General features: G+C 41.1%; 2 protein-coding genes across 6 annotated transcripts in view; one reads left to right on the forward strand and one right to left on the reverse strand.

The window, feature by feature from the left end:
- The window catches only part of BMX (BMX non-receptor tyrosine kinase), a 49,344-nt gene extending 48,192 nt beyond the window's left edge, over positions 1 to 1,152 (forward strand). The window contains exon 19 of the mRNA XM_029240701.1: positions 698 to 1,152. Coding sequence (XP_029096534.1) covers positions 698 to 772 — 75 coding nt within the window. The 3' untranslated portion in view covers positions 773 to 1,152. The remainder of the gene's footprint in view (positions 1 to 697) is intronic.
- A 2,950-nt stretch (positions 1,153 to 4,102) lies between these two features.
- ACE2 (angiotensin I converting enzyme 2) overlaps positions 4,103 to 20,700 on the reverse strand; it is a 63,173-nt gene continuing 46,575 nt past the window's right edge. For all 5 annotated transcript variants that reach the window (XM_029239973.1, XM_029239972.1, XM_029239974.1 and 2 more), the window contains 8 exons: positions 19,399 to 19,497; positions 15,250 to 15,372; positions 14,666 to 14,838; positions 13,387 to 13,445; positions 10,175 to 10,275; positions 8,639 to 8,755; positions 6,552 to 6,746; positions 4,103 to 5,082 (listed from right to left, as the gene is read on the reverse strand). In XM_029239973.1, the coding sequence (XP_029095806.1) occupies positions 4,974 to 5,082; positions 6,552 to 6,746; positions 8,639 to 8,755; positions 10,175 to 10,275; positions 13,387 to 13,445; positions 14,666 to 14,838; positions 15,250 to 15,372; positions 19,399 to 19,497 (976 nt within the window). In that variant the 3' untranslated portion in view covers positions 4,103 to 4,973. The remainder of the gene's footprint in view (positions 5,083 to 6,551; positions 6,747 to 8,638; positions 8,756 to 10,174; positions 10,276 to 13,386; positions 13,446 to 14,665; positions 14,839 to 15,249; positions 15,373 to 19,398; positions 19,498 to 20,700) is intronic.

Genomic DNA, 20,700 nt, shown 5'->3' on the forward strand with positions numbered 1-20,700 from the left:
ATGTTTTAATACTAGGTAGGCTAGCACCCCCTCATTGCTCATCTTTCTTTATAGTTTTCTTAGCTATTTTACATATTTAAAAATCCACAAACTAGATAATCAATTTGTTCAGCTTGAAGCCAGCTTCTTCATATTTTGGAGGAGACTGTATTTGGTTTGTATTTTAACTCAGGAAATTGACCATCTTTATGGTATTGGTGTGTCCTATTCAAGGACAAGCAATGTTTTCTTCTATGTGGTCAAGTCTACGTTTGTATTTTTCAGCGGCGTTTTAAAGTTTTCATTTGCGGGGGGTACATTTTTGTTCATATTTTATTGAGGTGTTGTTGCTATTGTAAATGGGGTTTTCTCTATCATTACATCTTCTAATTGGTTATTGTACACATATAGGAAGGCTATTGGTTTTGTAAGTTAATTTTATATACTGCTCTCCTGGTGAATTCCTTTATTATTTGGGTTGGTTCTATCATTAATTCTCTTGGTTTTCCAAGGTCTGCAGTCGTATCTTATGCAAATAAAGATACTTTTTCTTCCCCAATTCTTAGGGCTCTAATTGTTTTCTCTTTACAAGAAACGTCTATAGTGTTTCCACATTGTAAAATTTGCTAGTTTTAGGACTGAGGTATAAATATTTTACATAGTTTATTTTTAATCATAGCCCTCATAAACTAAACCATTGGGTTTTTCTTTTATTTAGCTTCCAGAAAAGCGGCCCACATTTCAGCAACTCCTATCTTCCATTGAACCGCTTCGGGAAAAAGACAAACCATAAAGAAGAAATGAGAAGTTCTGATGAGAATGAGTGTAAATGTTGGCCAACATTTTCATTCTTTTTAAGGGATGCAGCAAAGCACAGACATTGTAATTTAGCTAGTTCTTCTTAATGGTATTTTGTGTGCTGTTTGTTCTATTATCTAGAAATGAACAAGGTAGGAAACAAAAGATTTCCTTGAAATTTAGGTCAAATTAGTAATTTTGTTTATGCTGCTCTTAATATTATACTTCCCAGCCTATAGCAGAAGCACATCTTCTGATTGATTGCAAAATAGAGAGGGTGTGTACCATATGTAAAGATTGAACAGAATTGAAAAATTGTTGGATATTTGTTCTTTTCGTAATATCACCACTATCATGATAATTAAATATGCTATTAGCAAGTATGGAAATTGTGACACTTGCCTTCATGTTTCAATGTTCTCAATCTTTAGCATGTATGAGAATCAAATGGAGAGTTTATTAAAACACAGGTTCCTTAGGAACTACCCCAGAGATTCTGGTACAGCAGGTCTGAGTGCAGCCTAAGAATTTGTATTTTTAACAAGCTCCCAGATGTTTCTGTGCAGTCAGTCCAAACTGCCCTAGGGGACCTCATTATGTAGTGGGCACTGTTAGGTGGTCCATAATTCAATCCAAATGATACAATTCTCATTTGATACCCAAATCAGAAAAATGAATTCATGTCATTATGTACACAAATATAAAACTAAAGTTAAATAACATAATTCAATAATATACTATGTATCACACAGACACAATTTTTAAAGATGCTAAGGTATAACTTGATGCCTTTTTCCTTACACTTAACTATTTTCAATTTCAACTCAAGTATAACCACGATCTTGTATTAGATTGTTGCTTTGTACAGTACTCCCCCCTTATCTTCAGGGGATACATTCCAAGACCCCCAGTGGATGTCTGAAACTGAGGATAATACCAAACCCCATACATACTATGTTTTTCCTATACATACATATCTATGATTAAGTTTAATTTATAAATTAGGCACAGTAAGAGATTAACAGCAATAACTAATAATAAAATAGAACAACTATAACAGAATACTATAATAAAAGTTATGTGAATGTGGTCTCTCTGTCAGAGTATCTTACTGTACAAATTGAATGCCTTTTCCATTTTAAGTAAGCATTTACACACTGCGGCCATAACTTTTGCAGTTTGAGGTGTGACAGCAAAACTAGTATGAATTTCTTTTTCTTTCTTCGCAATGTCACCGATGAAAGATTTGGTCTTACCGTAGGCTTCAGCCCCCTCAGCGTCTGATTTTTTTTCTTTCCTTATTGAGACCTTTCACCTTTTTACTTAAAGGAAGCACTTTAGGTCTTATCTCTGGCATTTCCGAATCACCAGTATCACTCCTCTGGCGCTTTGGAGCCAGGATTAAGTAAAATCAGGGTCACTTGAACACAGCATTGTGGCACTGCGACAGCAGATCTTACAACTGCAGCCACTAATTGACTAACGGGTGGGACATGCTGGGCAAAGGGATGATTCAGATCCCGGGGGAGCAGAGCTGAAATCGCGAGATTTCATCACGCTACTGAGAACGGCACGCACTTTAAAACATATGAATTCTTTATTTCTGAAATTTTCCATTTAATATTTTCATATAGTGGTTGACCGCAGGTAACTGAAACCGTCAAAAGTGAAACCGCAGATGGGGGATAGGGGAGGGTGGGCGCTACTGTAATCGTTTAAAATCCTTGAGTTTGGGGCCCTGGGGCTTCTGGCTAGTTTGATAACTGAACTTTCTCTTTCGGTCTTCTATCTTGACACAGAGGTACAGAAGTCCTATTTTACCTTCTTATGGCTATTACTAAAAGGTGCCTTAGCTTTCAAGCTTCCTGGGAATGCCCACCCTCACGGTCTGGTACTGAACCCATAGGTTTTCATCATTTTGGAGTACATCATTGTCATGTCTGTAATGTCAAGAAGGGAAAGAGAAAGGTTATGTGAAGGGCATTATTACAGTGAAAAGACACTAATGAAACCCTGCTACTATTTTCCAGATATAAGTTAACAATCTCCCTTAAGAGACATTCACACCCTTCCTCATCCCACTCACCCCTCACCCTCCAGCTATTGTGAATGATCCCTCTTGGTTATTTGTCTCTTGACATTTAAATAATGATTCCTTTATTTTCAGCAGAATCGACTTATGATAATAGTCTTCTATTTTCTTTTTTTTTTACCGCGGTACGAAAATCTCAATATATAATGAAATGTGCTGCTCTGATTCCGTCCACCAGAGATTTGCACCACAGACTGTTAAAGCCCCCCGAGAAAGATTTCTCACGCCCAAACTAGGTCTTCCTGGTCCCCCACCCACTTGAAAGGTGTTTTCCTTTCTTCTTATTTTTACATATTTGATCTTCTAAAAATGAAGCTCAGCAGGACTCTATGGGACCTTCCCGGGAACATGACCCCTCCCCCTGCCTCTTGTTTGTAGAAAATCTTTAGCTCCCTAGGCCTTCCCCAAGTTCCAAAGAGCAAATTTAATAAGAGAAATGAGAAAATGCAGGAACAAAGAAAAACAGTCAATCAAGACAGTAATGGTTTAGCCATAAAGCAAAGTCAAGGACCTTTAGTTCCTCCTCTAGGGCTACAGATAATATCCTGAGCCGTATCCTTGAGTTGTTTTGCAGATACTAAAACCCCCACCAGGTGGAAGAACTTAACTGCATGCTGACCACAAGTAGACCCCAGACTGGTTAAAACCAGAAGGTTGATGATGCTGACTCCAGATATACCACCCAATTACCGCACCACCAATCAATCAGAAGAATGTCCACAAGCTGATCAGGTCCCCTAAGACCCTCACCCCTAATGTTGCCTTTAAAAGCCCTTCCCTAAAAGCCCTCCGGAAATTCGGGTCTTTTGAGCAGGAGCTGCTAGTTCTCCTTACTTGACAAAGTTACTCTAACAGTATGCTGGGCACTGCGTAAAGTGAATTGATGGGTAGAGTTTGGATATTTCCACCTATTTAATCCATTTTAAATCAGTTTTCAGGTCTGTATTGGATGCTGTGCTCAGAACTGGGCTGGGGGCTCTGAGATATATAAAAGCATTACCAGGTTTGGTTCCTAACCTGATGGTGTAGACGCTCTAACACAACTCTTTTTTGACTGATTTTATAATTGATTTATACAAGAAATATAAAGCAACTGAAGGCATTGGGATACATTCCAAGACATATGGGAGGTCAAGAGTCCTGGACAGTCAGATGGCAACTTTGTCCCTGGAAGTGAAAAGCAGACTGAAGCCACAGAAACCCGAGCACAGAAGCACACATAAGACCACACGAGTGTGTAAATCGAGTATTTACTGAGTGTCTGCTTCGTGCTCAGCACTACTCAGATATTGTGGGCAAATACAAAAGATTTAAGAGATTGGGAGCCCACTTCAGAGGGTGACATTCAGTTGGGATCTCCATGCACTCCACAGTTAGAGAGCAGCGGAAGCGAGTTTCTATCACGGGTGCTCTGGAGGGGGGTTCACAGAGGCCCCTGGGGCTAGTTTGATGTTGTCAGGAAGATGGTGATCAAGCAGCTTGGAAGTGAGAAGGCAATGTCCTCCAATGGCTCTCTGGATTCTTCTCTCTTCTGTAGCCCTGTCACCCTGAAGAAGGCATGTTCCAGTCCAATCATCACTGGGGGAAATCACTAGAGTACTTAGATCAAGTTAATGTGAAGAGAGCATGACATCCTTTACACTTGAATTCAATCCAAGTGAACAGTGCGTGCTGTTCTCCATCCCTGCAGCTCCGTCTGTTCACAGGCACCGTCTTTAAGAGTGATCCACCCAGGTTCCACACCAGAGCCCAACACCTGCTCCTGCCATGTCTCCTTTCTTTTCAACTCCAGCAACACAACGGACATTTCCATTTCTATTACCCCTGAACAGCGTGTGAGGCAAAAGACAAACTTTCTCTATTCTCAAATAGAAACACCTCTTTCAGGAAACAGAAAAGTCAAATCCTGAGGCAGAAAAAAATACTAAAGGCGATGCAAGTGAAGGTGCCCTCTCCTCAGGCATGTCTTCTTTGGACAACTTTTCCTGAACAGAGACACAGCTTTGACATTTAATGACATCCTTATAATCTCCTATGTTCTGTACTGTGAAATTAACATTTACATACAATAAGATCACCTCAAGAGGAAATAAAAGAGATTTTTCTAAAACGAAGTCTGAACATCATCACTATTTTGGAATCCTGAATTATTTTCTCCTTTACTCAAGCCCACGGAGTCATAAGGATTTTCTTCACTGCTTGCTTGATTTTTCCTGTTAAAGAAAGTGAAGTCACCTTAATATTGTGATGTTAGAATGACACGGCCTCCCTTGGACTCCACTGGGCCCAGGCATCTTTTTTGTCTCAGCATCTAATCACCTGTACTCATTTGCATACCAGTCCCCTCTCAATGGACTATAGGCACCCAGAGTGCATCGGATTCACTTCTTTAGGCCCATGATTGGTCGGCATGATGGCTGGCAGAGCACAGGAGATTGGTTAGGGTATAAGCTCTGGAGTCAGAGAGCAGAGGCCTCTGTGTCTCAGTTTGCCTATTTGGCAAATGATGGCAATCATGTGAAGTCAATGAAATAATGCTGGCAGAGTACTCACGGTACTTGGCATGTAATCCTCAATAAATATTGACCATTATTATTATTTTTAGGAACTCAGTGGTCATTCAGCCAATCACTTCATTTTAAAAAGCTTCCCCACTAAATTATCAACTTCCAAAGTATAAAGATCAGGGTAGGCCTGCTTTGTAGTACAATAACCAGCTTTAGAAACCAAGCATATATCCTCACGTGTTACTGACTAGCCGTGCAAACTTGAGAAAGTTTCTTGGCCTCTCTGAATCTCAGTTTTATATATACATGAAGATAATTACATATTTACATCATACAATCACTGAGAACACTAATGTAAGAAATATATGAGCACGGTTGACAGTCTTATTTTTGTACCTTCTATTAACATAGTGTGTAGCATGAAGGAGGGGCTTCCAAATAAGTTCTTTAATGAATTAACTTTGGAATAGCGTCTCATGTGCAAGTTTTTAGTATGTAGAGGAGTGCTTGTTGAACTGTAATGTGTGCCCAAGTCTGCAGGCCTTACTAAAACAAAGATTCTGCTTCATTGGGTCTCCAAAAAACTGATCGTTTTTCAGAAAGACTCATAGACTTAGAAAACAAACTTATGACATTCAGTCAACTCAAGAACAAATCAGAGGGTGCCTGACCCATGAACTGAGGGAACAGTAGGGCGTCTGTGCTATCAGAGGAGGGATGAAGAGGACTCGAGTGTAGCAGTTTGGAGCAAATCTCAGAGCTCATTCTCGAATGATTTCACGGTTCAAATCCATCACTAATCCAGCCTCTAAGGTCAGTTCTAGCCCGAGGAGGACACTCATCAGTAAGGATAATGCCCTGAGCCCACTCACTCCTGCTGGGCTTCGAGTGCCTCTTAGGGGTGGGGGCAATGATGCTGTGGGCCAGGCAGGAGTTTACCAGGGCACACCAGCCAACTCCAGGCTGGACATGTCCTGTATGGTGGGGCTTTGCTAGGGAGGCAAAGTGCTGATGAAATCTGGTAAATTTCTAGGGGATGCATAAGAATGTTTAGCTGCGAAATTGTCCAAATAAGGAATTGGCTTGTACAACCTACCACGTACTGCAAAATTTCCAGTGAGTTTTCCCTAAACCTTTCTGTTCTAGGATAGAGAAGTCTAAGAAAGGTCACTTACTTTCTTCGATCTCTGATGCCAGTGAAGATGAGCACAACAATACCAATCACTACCACTCCCATCACGACCCCGAAGATAATCAGCCATACGGTGACAGGTGGCTCATAAGGGGGTGCCAGCGTCGGCTGAACCCCCAGAAACTCCAGGCTGCTGTCATCCAGGCGGAAAGCATCATTGATACGGCCCCGGGACATCCTATTCCCAAAAGCAAAACACTTAGGCAAAAGAAAACTGTGTGCAATTATTGACTCCTTACATCATTGTTCCCAAACGGATTTGATAAGGCTTATCCTAAAAACGTGTACCTAAAAAAGCAATGAAATCAAAGTAAATAACCAGGTTCAGTGAAAGATTTGAGTTTTGACAATTATACATCTTTCCTATCTTGTAACCTAGATTAGGCTTGGAAACAGCTCCATTGGAAAATTAGGCTGCAAGTGTGGAAATGTGCAAGTGGTTGGCATTTGTTCATTTGTGACTACTGCGTTGTAAAGGCAAAGTTAGCATGTTTGGTAAGAATTTCCCTTCTGTCAGGGTATGTCTACAATGATGTTATATCAAATAATGGAAAAGGACAACTGCATCCACCTCTTCTACAAACGAAACAGTCCCTCTACACAAGTCTCGACAGTTGTATTTTACAAATGAAAGGTGTTGACATCCAAAATTATCACTAAAAGGCAGCACTGGGGAGGAATACAGGGAAGGAGCCTTTGCCAAAAAAAAGGTGAAGATTATTTTTAAAACAAAAAACAGTGAAATGTTCAATATTCTAGATTGAAAACCAAAGTGTCTGGCATCACATCCTCCTGCCCTTGGGTATAGGGCAGGTCAGGAGGAGGTCAGAGTCCACCCAGAGAGAGAGAGAGAGAGAGAGAGAGAGAGAGGTCAAAGCAGCATTAGGCATGTCACCCCTGGCAACCTCTGCCTGAGAGTCTGGGCATTCTGGAAACAGGAAGTTTGAGGACCCCGGTAACTTGCAGGAGGGCGGGGCTCCTTCATGATGATCTCAGCTGGCGCTTTTCCCCAGGACAAGTCACGTGGAGGCAGCCAGTGAGTCTCTGGGCGTGCTCCGGTTGTAAACCCCACTAAACCAGATTTTCTAGGCCCACTCTGCCCAGCAAGTCTTGTTTCTGCTTCCGAAGATGAACAGCAGCTCAAGAGTGCCACCTAGTGAGCACTTCCTGTAGCAGTGAGTAGCTGAAGCCTCTTTTTTTTTTTTTTTTTTTTTTTTAATGACAAGGGGAAACACCTACATCTCTCCATTATTCACTATTGCTGTTTTGGGAAACAGCTGAGGCAAATTGGGAAAACTGTCCCTTCTGAACACTCACGACCAATAGCAAGTCCCTCTTTTGGAATGGAGGCTAACCAGTGTCTAAGGAATCCCATCCTTGCCTACCTTGTTTCAGACTTTGGTTAGTTAAACGGATCCTACATCAAAGCCCCTACAGCAAACGATGGCGACACCTGCCCATGTGCCCTCTGCTCTTACCATTGTGCGGGTGTGCTGGCCAGGCTTCCTTCAGCCAGTATCTCCTGCCTTTTCCCAAGAGCATTTTCAGGCCACAAGATTCGGCCCTGCCTGCAGGCCAGCAATGCTGGGAAGTTAGTCTCCCCTGTAAGCAGTTCTCAACCAGTGACTGATGGGAGGTGGTGAATAAATACCCCAGCTCTGATGGGACAATTGAGGGGCATATTCTACGCCGCCTCCCAGAATTCCCAGCAGAATGGAGCTCTAGCTGCCCACAGTGGTAACTTGCTCATAACGTGTCCTTTATTACCTTCCTTCCATCCTGTCTCCTGTCCACATTCCTCCATCCGTGTTTCTTGAGGTCACCTCCCAAATAAACTACTTACACTCAAATCCTTGTCTAAGGACCTGTATCTGGATAAACCCAATTATGACAATCCCCTTGCTATGAGATTCTGGAATTAAAACCCAAGTTTTTAAGATGAGGAAAAACATGTAAATGACTCAGAAGAGTGCCTGGCACTGTAAAAGCACACCAAATATTCGTTACTGTTGTTGCTGCATTGGGGAACCCCCTTGCCCTGCTAGCATGCATTAGAAAGTAAAGTATCACCTGATGGCCTCTTCAACTTCAGTTCTAGGAATGATGTCAGACATATTTTTAGGTGAAGTGACAAAGAAGTTGAAGGAGATTCTTGGTTTCAAATCACTCACCCGCACGTCCTCCCCCCTGTGGAGAAACAAAAGAAACATCTTCCCTGGTGGCACAGAGGACACTGTAAAGAGAATGAAAACTTCTCCTGCTGGTGAAAAGGAGATGGGGGGAGGATCACAGGGTAAAGTAGGGAGACATGGGGCAGGGCCCGTCATGGAAGGATGTAATTGTCCCAACAAGCTTAACAGTGCCCAAAGCACACGAACTCAACTACGTAAGGTGTGACAGCAAGTCTTGGCGCTGTTAGTTCTGCCACCGTATAAGAACAACAGTTTGGGGTTTTTTTCCAATCATAGAAAAATTTCAAACTGAAAGCAGTAGTAGAATCAGCAAGGAATCGTTGGTGACCCAGACTCGTGCTAAACAACATGGCAGGCAGCAATGGCCCTGTTCCATGGACAGACGTGGTGCGTTGATATCTTCGAACCCTGCCCCTCCCAGCAAAAACCGTCATGTTACCCCCACCGTGAGGGTGAGGAGCGGGGTTGACAGTACGATGTGACAAGACTCTGCTCTCACAGCTGCCAGACTGATCCTAATAAACCCCAAGGCAGATCACAGGGCTCAGAGTCTTCCTTGCCCAGAAGGAAAGCCAGTGGCCTTAGAACGGCTTGGGAGGCACACATGAACTTTCTTCTCGCCTCCCCACCCCCTCTGGCCCAGTCCCACCATGACCACATCGCCCACTGGTCTTCTATTAGCTCACTGTGCTCCAGCCACACTAGCCTCCTGGCTGCTCCTTCAACAGGTGAAGGATATTTGTCCCTCGGGATCTTTCCACTTGCTATTTTCCCAGCTGAAACATTTCCCCACAGTCTGCACCTGTGACTCTCTTTCCTGTTTCAGCTATTTGCTCAAATATTAACAAGGCTTTCTCTGACCATTTTAGTTAAAATTGACACACACACACACACACACACACACACACACACACACACACAACCAGCACTCCCTAGCTCCTTTCCTGTTGAATTTTTCTCCCTAGCACTTATCACCATCGAATTCTACTACTTACATATTTACATATTTTGTCGACTGTCTATAACACACACACACACAAAACAGATACATTAGAATATAAGCTCATGAATGAAAGCAGAGATTTCTGCCTTTTTTTTTTTTCAGTGCTGAGGGTGGATGAGAGCATTTGGGGAAAAGAAGGGGAGAGGAAAAGAGGGGAGAGGAAGGAAGGGGGTGGAAAGGGAAGAGAGAGGCGAGGAGAGGGCCATTTCATAACAGTGCTCTTGTCACCTACGAGTCAAATAAGTCACAATCATCCCTAAATAGACTGGCCCAAATTCCAGGAGATCAAAGAGATTTAAAAGTTATTAGGAGGTTTTTCTTAATTTCATTTGAATAAAAGTTGAAGCATAATATTTTCTTAGACCCAAGAGTAAGGGAAATACTGATTGACAGCACAGCAAATCAACTCACCCAAAAGGAATGGTCTCGTTTCTGACTTTTGAAAAATACTCTCTCATGGCGTATGCAACAGATGACCGGAACAAGTACATTTCATTATCATTCCATTCATACTGCAAATTCAAAACAAAAACATTGCTCAGTAGAGATCGTGGGGTACATTAAAACCTGATATTCTAAAAGCTTTTTTTTTTGGTCGCACTGTGCATCTTGTGGGATCTTGTGGGATCTGAGCTCCCCGACCAGGGAATGAATCCACGCCCTTGGCAGTGAGAGCGCAAAGTCCTAACCACTGGACCGCCAGGGATTTCCCCACAAGCGTTATTTTTATTTTTATTTTTTTTTCAAGCGTTATTTTTAAATTATCTAATATGCCAAAGATTCTTGCTCTGCGTGACGTCAGTAACCTCCAACTTGAGTGTGCATCAGCATCACCTGGAGGGCTTGTTAAACCACTGACTCCTGGGCCTGAGCCTCAGAGTTTCTAATGCAGAAGGTCTGGGAGGAGACCGAAGAAATCGCATCTCTAACAAGCTCCCAGATGGTGGGAGCTGGTCCCGCTGCCACGCTTTAAGAACCATGGCGTTCACTGGCCCTTTTAATTTAGTTTGATGCAAGCTGAAATAAACACCCGGAGGGAAGGTTTATAGATGGGAGTCATGTGAGCCATTGGTTTTGGTTAAAATGTCCATATACTGTAAACAAATATGCTGAGTTTTTACTATTTTTATAGTAAATTCTTGGATATGTGTAAGTGTAAAAAAAAGAAGAAACTTGAGGTTCAAAGGAAAAAAATTTTTTTTGTAAACAAGGTAATTTGTTCTTGTGTTTCAGTGCTAAACCAATGGCTTGTGTATTTGCATCGTCCAGGAAAAACCTGTTGAAAGAGAAAAAAGCGTTCACTCTTTCCTCCAGTAGATGGCAGTAGAGATCATGAATAGCACGAAGTTTGCATCTCTTCCCCTTCTAGGAAAAACAATTACGAGATGATCATACTAAGTGAAGCAAGCCAGACAGAGAAAGACAAATATCATATGATATCGCTTATATGTGGAATCTAAAAGGATGATACAAATCAACTTATCTACAAAACAAAAACAGGCTCACAGACGTAGAAAACAAACTTATGGTTACCAAAGGGGAAGCGGGGGAGGGATAAATTAGGAGATTGGGATTAACATACACACACTACTACATATAAAATAGATAACCAACAAGGACCTACTGTATAGCACAGGGAACTTTACTCAATATTTTGTAAGAACCTATATGGGAAAAGAATCTGAAAAAAATATATGTGTATATGTATAACTGATTCACTTTGCTGTTCACCTGAAACTAACACATTGTAAATCAACTATACTTCAATTTTTAAAAATATAATTACATTTTCAGAAGTAAATCAAAATTTTAGCTGTTTAAAGAAAAGATTTCATTGTAAAGCAACTATACTCCAATAAAAATTAATTTAAAAAATAAATAAAATAAATAAAAATAAATTTTAAAAAGGATTTCAAAGGGTTGCTACATTGACCCCAGCTTGATATCACACAGCTGTTGGAAAAAGTTGCTTTAATAGTAATAATGATATTATTAATATTATTACTAATATTCTGGTTACTATTTCTATATTCAAAAAAAGCAAAGGCCAAGTTCTCAAATTAGTGTCAAAGATCCAGGTGGACTTTGCCATGAAATAGCTTGAACTGGGCAGTTATTCTGGCTAAAAGTATGGTTCTGGTCTCATCATAGCAGCCTCTCGCTCAGTGAACAGGCCTCAGAACGTTACGCCATCAACCCCTCTGAAGACTACCGATCCCTCACTGCATGGAAAGAGAACATGGGGACACATGTCAAGAAAACAGAAGATAATTGAAAAGGATCCTGACCTACCAGATACTTTAAATTAAAATAATTAAATTTCATTAGTCCAAGGAAGAGCTAATAAAAATATGACAGAAAGAGAAATGATCCCAGAGACACTCAATGATTGTTAAGAAATAGGAACTTGAACTTTTAGAGTTTGGGAAGCGATGCACTTCCATTTTTATTATTTCTTTCTTAAATGTTCCTTTTTTACTCCTACTATGTTATTTATGTTTAAACGTCTTACTTATCTATGAAAGTTACACTACAACTACTGTGGAACGTTGGACAATATTTAACTTACCAGGAAAAGTAAGGGGGTAGAAATGCCATCTTTGGGTCTATCCAGTGCAAAGAACAATTTTCTGTAGCACCCTGGACTGTTTTACCCAATAGTGTCAGGCTGCCCTCTAATCCTGCAAAACCTGCAGGTTGCCACAAGCCCACCCACGCCTTTGATCCCCGTCTGCCTCGGGTGACCCTCTCCTCTCCTCTTTCCCAATCAAAGCCACTACTGCTTCAAACTGGATAACCTGAGACAGGTGTTTAGGAGAAAGGAATAGCTGATCAAAGTAATTCACATGAAGGTGTAAGTAATCTGATTTTCTGTAAAACATTCTGTCGTCCTGAAATGCATCTCTACATCAGTGGTTCTCAAACCGTGCCGTAATCAGTCACCTGGGGAGCTTTGATGACTTGATGCCACACCACAGAGCAATTAAGTCAGAATCTCTGGGAGTGGGATTCAAGCACTGATATGTTTCAAAAATCCCAAATGACTCCAGTGTGCAGCCACGTTTGAGAAACTGTGTTCTAAATCAGAGCTTCCCAGTCTTTATTGTGTCTACAGACCCACTGGGGGGCTTGTTAAAATGCAGATTCCGATTAAGCAGGTCCAGGGCTGAGGTCTAAGATTAAAACAAGCTGCCAGGATATAGATGATTGACAAGCTTCCAGGATATAGATGATTGACTAAGACAAAACAACGCAAAACCGCCTACAGTGCTTCTAAGAACAAACAATCTCTCAAAATATAACCATGTCCTCTTCCTCAAATACAAGTAATGGTGATTAGAGTGAATTGGGAGGGTGGGTATTCGATACTTAAGATTGGATGTTTTCTCATTGATCTTCATAACACCTTCAAAGTCACAAGGAAAGAGGAGGCATAGCCAATCTAATAAGGAATGAATGTGTTACTAAAAAAACAAACAACCCAAAAGCCAAAGGGCAGAATCTAGAGCTTTTTAAGAGAACCATGTGTCCTCTCATCTTTTAGACCACACTGGGATGAGCTTGTTGTGCCCTATTTAAGGGAATACATTGAAAGTCATAGACGCACTGTGTAGAATACTCACAGCTTTTTCTCCAAGAGCTGATTTTAGGCTTATCCTCACTTTGATGCTTTGGTCAGAATCTGATTAAAGAGAAATAACAGACTGTTGTTACAGATGACAGATTGACCATGTGTGTTTATTTCCTTCCTCTCCCAAGATCCCACTAAAGTGATAGTAAAGGAATTTTTTAAGGTATAAACACAATTTTGGAAAATGAGAAGTTATGGAGGAGTGGTAAGTGCTTTCGCAAGGGTCAGGAAGCCATGCCCTAATGTGTACACAGAGGCAGCACAGACCCCCAAAGTCCCACAGAATCCCGGAGAGGCTTAGGGATTCAGGTACAGTAGGGGGTGGGAAAAAGATACTGGACGGAAAACAAGGGGAATGAAACTCAAGGTCTGGTTAAAGACACTTTGGGCAACAGTTGATGTTCCTACCCCATGAGCTCTTGCTTAGAAAGTCACTTGGAGGCTGTGCAGCAAAACAAGAGGTAATTCACGAAAGAAGATATGGCATCCAGGAAGCAGTGGATTCAACCCAGGACAGCAGCAAAGGGATGACTCAGGATGAAAACTGTGGTCCACATTGAGACAGGAGGACTCTAAGAGGGAGTTCTTTAGGAAAAAATGAGACTGAAAAGAATAGATATGTTGGAATAGTTGAAAAAGATGAATGTGACATACATAGCAAATTAGGCATACAAAAAAAATGAGGCAATAGAAACTCCAGGACAAACAAAAAACCACATAAGAAAGGATATAAAATAGTATATTACTTGGTTCTGCAAGCATAATGATGCAAATATTGGTAATTTCTCTATGAAAAATTATGTTAAACCTAATTGGGAGAATGAGAAAAGGAGGCAGAAGAGTAGGCAGAAGTGCATGCCTAAAAGTGAGCGACAGGGAAATGACAATATAAACAAATTGTTTAAAAATATGAAAGTAACTGCCAGAAAGGAGAGGCAATAGCATTAAAATTGTTAAAAGTATTTGTCTTTGACGAGCCGGATTTGAATACAGTGGGTTGGAGACTGTTAGACTCTTTTATTTTAAATATGGGGCTAGTAAAGCAGACTTGAAAAAGAGAGAGAGAGGTAGTTTTCACTGTGCCAGGTACATAGTAGCTGCTCAACAAATGTGTTTCCTCCCAGCTAAAATGGCAGCTACCACCATAGTACAGGGGCTAAGTAGAGGGAGAACACATTCAGCTGTGTCACAGTCCCATGAGACTGGGGCCAGAGAGGACTAGGGGAAGCAGAAAGTGGGCAGTTAGAAATGTGTCAACACAATGTACTCACATGGAGTCCAGTCTGTGTTCCATCCCACAAACGAATTCCTGTTCTGGTCTTTCAGCCAGGTCAACAACGGCTCAAAGTAGTTGAGCAGTGGTTTTACGTCCATAGTCTTTACTCCCGCAATACTTTCCAATGCTGAGGTCCAGGGTTCTGATTTTCCAAGGCGCAGCATTTGGCTACATGAAAAAAGGGGAGGGTGGGTTCAGAGCCTTTTGAGGGATTCCAGATGTACATCTACTTACATGTACAATCTATACTTTCTCCTCTTTGGCTTGACTAAGTTTGCTCCTGGCAAATAAGAAAAGAAGCCATGTTAACAGATGTAGTCATCCTTCAATCTCTCTTCCCCTCCAGTTACTACAAAAAGAGCTCTGTAGTTATGACATGGAGAGAGGAGGTGGCCTGTCCAGCCATCACACGGTCCAGGTTCCTGTGTGACCACGAAACAAACATTTAATTTGTGGATGAGAACATTTTGAGGCCCCCAATTTTCTTTTTAGAGCAAAGAAATCAAATTCAAACTTAGGCATGGAAATTAGTAACATTAAATAGGAATGAGAGGTTCAATATTTTGAAGCATCTCTTACAGCAGCCTCTGCCCAGCTTCGGTGGAATTCGAGATATCACATTTGTACAGGGGACCTTCATGTTTAGCTGTTTGACAAAGGGCTTCATGAAACTGGAATTGATAAATGGTCCTTGTGTAATATCTGTAAAAGAGATAAAGAAAAAAAGTTGTCCTGTGTTTAGTTTCTGTGCTAGAATCAAAGATTGGGGCATATATTTAAATGTTGAAGCCCTAGTCACCAAAGAAGTACCAGTTAAACCTCTTTTCCCTCCAGAAAGACCCAAACATGAACCCTACAGACTCATCATACTTGCATTCATGTATCAGCTGATAAAAAGGCAGTATTATTTTGTTAAATGTTAGCTCACATTTGTATTGTGTTTTACAGATTTATAGCCCTTTCACATAAATGATGCCAATCGATACTTATGGCAGATTAACAATATTATTTCCACTTTACAAATAAAGAAACTGAGGCTCAGGGCTTAGCTGGTGGTCCAGTGGCTAAGGGTCTGTGCTCCCAATGCACGGGGCTCAGGTTCGATCCCTGGTCAGGGAACTAGATCCCACATGCCGCAACTAAGAGTTCGCATGCTGCAACTAAAGATCCCACATGCCACAACTAAAGAACCCACATGCCACAAATAAGACCCGGAGCAACCAAATAAGTAAATAAAAAAGAAAGAAAGAAACTGAGACTCAACAAATTCAAGATCTGGAGCTAAGAGGGGAAGAACATAGGTCTTAGGACTTCAAGTTAAAAATGCTCTATTACAGATATTAGTCGGCCTGCCAGTTCAAGATGGCAGACTAGAAGGACGTGTGCTCACTCCCTCTTGCGAGAGCACCGGAATCACAACTAACTGCTGAACAATCATCGACAGGAAGACACTGGAACTCACCAAAAAAGATACCCCACATCCAAAGACAAAGGAGAAGCCATAATGAGAGAGTAGGAGGGGCACAATCACAATAAAATCAAATCCCGTAACTGCTGAGTCAGTGACTCACAAACTGGAGAACACTTATACCACAGAAGTCCACCCACTGGAGTGAAGGTTCTGAGCCACACATCAGTCTTCCCAACCTTGGGCCCTGGTATCGGGAGGAGGAATTCCTAGAGAATCAGACTTTGAAGGCTAGCGGGATTTTGACAGGACTGGGGGAAACAGAGACTCCACTCTTGGAGGGCACACACAAAGTAGTGTGCACATCAGGACCCAGGGGAAGGAGCAGTGACCCCACAGGAGACTGAACCAGACCTACCTGCTAGTGTTGGAGGGTCTCCTGCAGAGGCAGAGGGTGGCTGTGGCTCAGCGTGAGGACAAGGACACTGGCAGCAGAAGTTCTGGGAAGTACTGCTTGGCGTGAGCCCTCCCAGAGGCCGCCATTAGCCCCACCAAAGAGCCCGGGTAGGCTCCAGTGTTGGGTCACTTCAGGCCAAACCACCAACAGGGAGGGAACCCAGCCCCACCCATCACCAGACAAGCGGATTAAAGTTTTACTGAGCTCTACCCACCAGAGCAACAGCCAGCTCTACCCACCACCAGTCCCTCCCATCAGGAAACTTGCACAAGCCTCTTAGATAGCCTCATCCACCAGAGGGCAGAAAGCAGAAGCAAGAAGAACTACAATCCTGCAGCCTGTGGAACAAAAACCACAATCACAGAAAGACAGACAAGATGAAAAGGCAGAGGACTATGTACCAGATGAAGGAACAAGATAAAACCCCAGAAAAACAACTAAATGAAGTGGAGACAGGCAACCTTCCAGAAAAAGAATTCAGAATAATGATAGTGAAGATGATCCAGGACCTCGGAAAAAGAATGGAGGCAAAGATCCAGAAGATGCAAAAAATGTTTAACAAAGACCTAGAAGAATTAAAGAACAAACACACAGAGATGAACAATACAATAACTGAAATGAAAACTACACTAGAAGGAATCAATAGCAGAGTAACTGAGGCAGAAGAACAGATAAGTGACCTGGAAGACAGAATGGTGGAATTCACTGCCATGGAACAGAATAAAGAAAAAAGAATGAAAAGAAATGAAGACAGCCTAAGAGGCCTCTGGGACAACATTAAACACAACAACACTTGCATTATAGAGGTCCCAGAAGGAGAAGAGAGAGAAAAAGGACCCGAAAAAATATTTGAAGAGATTATAGTCGAAAACTTCCCTAACATGGGAAGGGAAATAGCCACCCAAGTCCAGGAAGAGCAGAGAGTCCCAGGCAGGATAAACCCAAGGAGAAACATGCAGAGACATTAGTAATCAAAATTGACAAAAATTAAAGACAAACAAAAATTATTAAAAGCAACAAGGGAAAAATGACATACGTTTTTCCCTTGACAAGGGAACTCCCATAAGGTTAACAGCTGATTTCTCAACAGAAACTCTACAAGCCAGAAGGGAGTGGCATAATATATTTAAAGTGATGAAAGGGAAGAACCTACAACTAAGATTGTTCTACTTGGCAATGATCTGATTCAGATCTGATGGAGAAATCAAAAGCTTTACAGACAAGCAAAAGCTAAGAGAATTCAGCACCACCAAACCAGCTCTACAACAAATGCTAAAGGAACTTCTCTAAGTGGGAAACACAGGAGAAGAAAAGGACCTACAAAAGCAAACCCAAAACACTTAAGAAAATGGTCATAGGAACATACATGTCGATAATTACCTTAAACGTGAATGGATTAAATGCTCCAACCAAAAGACACAGGCTTGCTGAACGGATACAAAAACAAGACCCATATATATGCTGTCTATAAGAGACCGACTTCAGACCTAGGGACACATTCAGACTGAAAATGAGGGGATGGAAAAAGATATTCCATGCAAATGGAAATCAAAAGAAAGCTGGAGTAGCAATACTCATATCAGATAAAATAGACTTTAAAATAAAGAATGTTACAAGACACAAGGAAGGACATTACATTGATGATCAAGGGATCAATCCAAGAAGAAGATATAACAATTATAAATATATATGCACCCAACATAGGAGCACCTCAATACATAAGGCAACTGCTAACAGCTATAAAAGAGGAAATCGACAGTAACACAGTAATAGTGGGGGACTTTAACACCTCACTTACACCAATGGACAGATCATCCAGACAGAAAATTAATAAGGAAACACAAGCTTTAAATGACACCATAGACCAGATAGATTTAACTGATATTTATAGGACATTCCATCCCAAAACAGCAGATTACACTTTCTTCTCAAGTGTGCATGGAACATTCTCCAGGATAGATCACATCTTGGGTCACAAATCAAGCCTCAGTAAATTTAAGAAAATTGAAATCATATCAAGCATCTTTTCTGACCACAACGCTATGAGATTAGAAATGAATTAAAGGGAAAAAAACGTAAAAAACACAAACACATGGAGGCTAAACAATACGTTACTAAATAACCAAGAGATCACTGAAGAAATCAAAGAAGAAATCAAAAAATACCTAGGGACAAATGACGATGAAAACACAATGACCCAAAACCTATGGGATGCAGCAAAAGCAGTTCTAAAAAGGAAGTTTATAGCTATACAAGCCTACCTCAAGAAACAAGAAAAATCTCAAATAAACAACCTAAACTTACACCTAAAGCAATTAGAGAAAGAAGAACCAAAAACCCCCAAAGTTAGCAGAAGGAAAGAAATCATAAAGATCAGAGCAGAAATAAATGAAATAGAAACAAAGAAAACAATAGCAAAGATCAATAAACCTAAAAGCTGGTTCTTTGAGAAGATAAACAAAATTGATGTGTATAAAATGGGTGACTAATAAGAACCTGCTGTATAAAAAAAATAAAATAAAATTCAAAAATTAAAAAAAAACCCATATTAGTCACTCAAAATAAATACATAAATAAATAAAAATACTCTATTACAATCACCCTGCACTCTGTTAGTAACAAGAAGACAAACAAAAATATATTTCTATTTCTCCCAAGGATACTATAAATTCCCTGATGGTGGGAGAAAAGATCTCATGTCAGTTTTATTTAACTCAATACATCATGTTGAGTTAAATCGAATTGAAACTGATCATCTATTTTGAGGATCTAAGGGGAAGGTGAACGGAGATAGAAAAAGAAATTAGAGTTGTCACTCTGTCCACAAATCCTAGAAGTGAGATAGAAGAAAACTGTCATTTACCGGATGAATGAGTAATCTTCAGCAACATGGAACAGACACGCGGGGTCACAGTATGTTTCATCATGGGGCAGAGGCTCCACCACCCCGACTATCTCTCGCCTTTGGGGAAAAAAGAAGATACGTTAGCTCTGGGTCACTCATCGTGAGAAAGTATGGATGGTGTCATTAGTGCAGTGTCATCAGCCAATGGCGTTTCTACTGAAATTAGTCGTCAGGTGAAATTGAAACAGTGTAAAGAATTACAGAATAAAGTGCATCATGTAGTCATCTCTTTATTTTTTAGATTCAGCCAGTCTACAGCATTGGAAAATAGCTGTACCTTCAAAATACTAATTTACTAAAGTGCATTGCATGGCCAAAAACATACAGTGAAAGTCCTAATAATTCCTCTCCGGCACTACATTTTACGGGCTCCTCGTAGGCAGAATTTTCTAAAATTGAAATCTCACTGATTCTTCAAGACTAGCTCAAATGTCCCCTCCTCTGTGAGGCCTGCCCCTGATCCCAACCACCTGCCAGCACAGTGAACCCTCCAGCTCCCTTGGCCTTCTCTAGCTCTGCCTCCTTTGCCATTTCTCTCTCCGTTTTATAATTATTCACATACAGCTCCTTCTTGCCCTGGAGACTTGCCCTAGCGGGCGGGGCTGTGTTTTGGTCATCTTTACAGTTCCAGTGCCAGACACGACGGCCAATGCTAAGAAAAGACTTCACGTGGATTCGCTGAATGCATAGAGTAATTAATGCATTAATGAATCATTTTAAGGGTCTGATTCCATGTACCTTTGGAAATAAACTAAAAGGGATCAAAAATTAATTTGATCAGAAAAAAAAAGGTAGGACAACCATGTATTTGGCATTGTTTAAAGTGAATACATCTGTCCTTTCTGATTGTGGGATCATGATAGACATAATTTCAGTAATACTCAAATGCTAGCAACAGCTACTACAGATGCTGCCTCCTCCCTCCCAAGGAGGGTTTATGTCACCAGAGAGAATCTTGGCAGAAGAGTGGCACTGACTTCAACTTACGGATATGGAGCTGAATGTTATAATGGTAGATCTTCACCACAGAGAGGAAAAATAAAGAAAAATAATTGACAGGAGTCTGACTAATAGATGGTGAGGAGAAGCTTTCTTTCTTTTTTTCCTTCCTTCATTCGTTCATTCATTCATTCCTTCTTTCCTAACTTCCTTCCTTCCATCTTCTTCTGTAATACTTTCATCATTTATTTCATACTTGCATGTGCCAGGCACTGTGCAAGGCACTTGGGATACGGTGATGAATGAGGTAGCGCTGAAACT

The sequence above is a fragment of the Monodon monoceros genome, unplaced genomic scaffold (assembly GCF_005190385.1).
Source record: "Monodon monoceros isolate NGI ecotype Baffin Bay Population unplaced genomic scaffold, NGI_Narwhal_1 Super_Scaffold_22, whole genome shotgun sequence".
NCBI lineage: Eukaryota > Metazoa > Chordata > Mammalia > Artiodactyla > Monodontidae > Monodon > Monodon monoceros.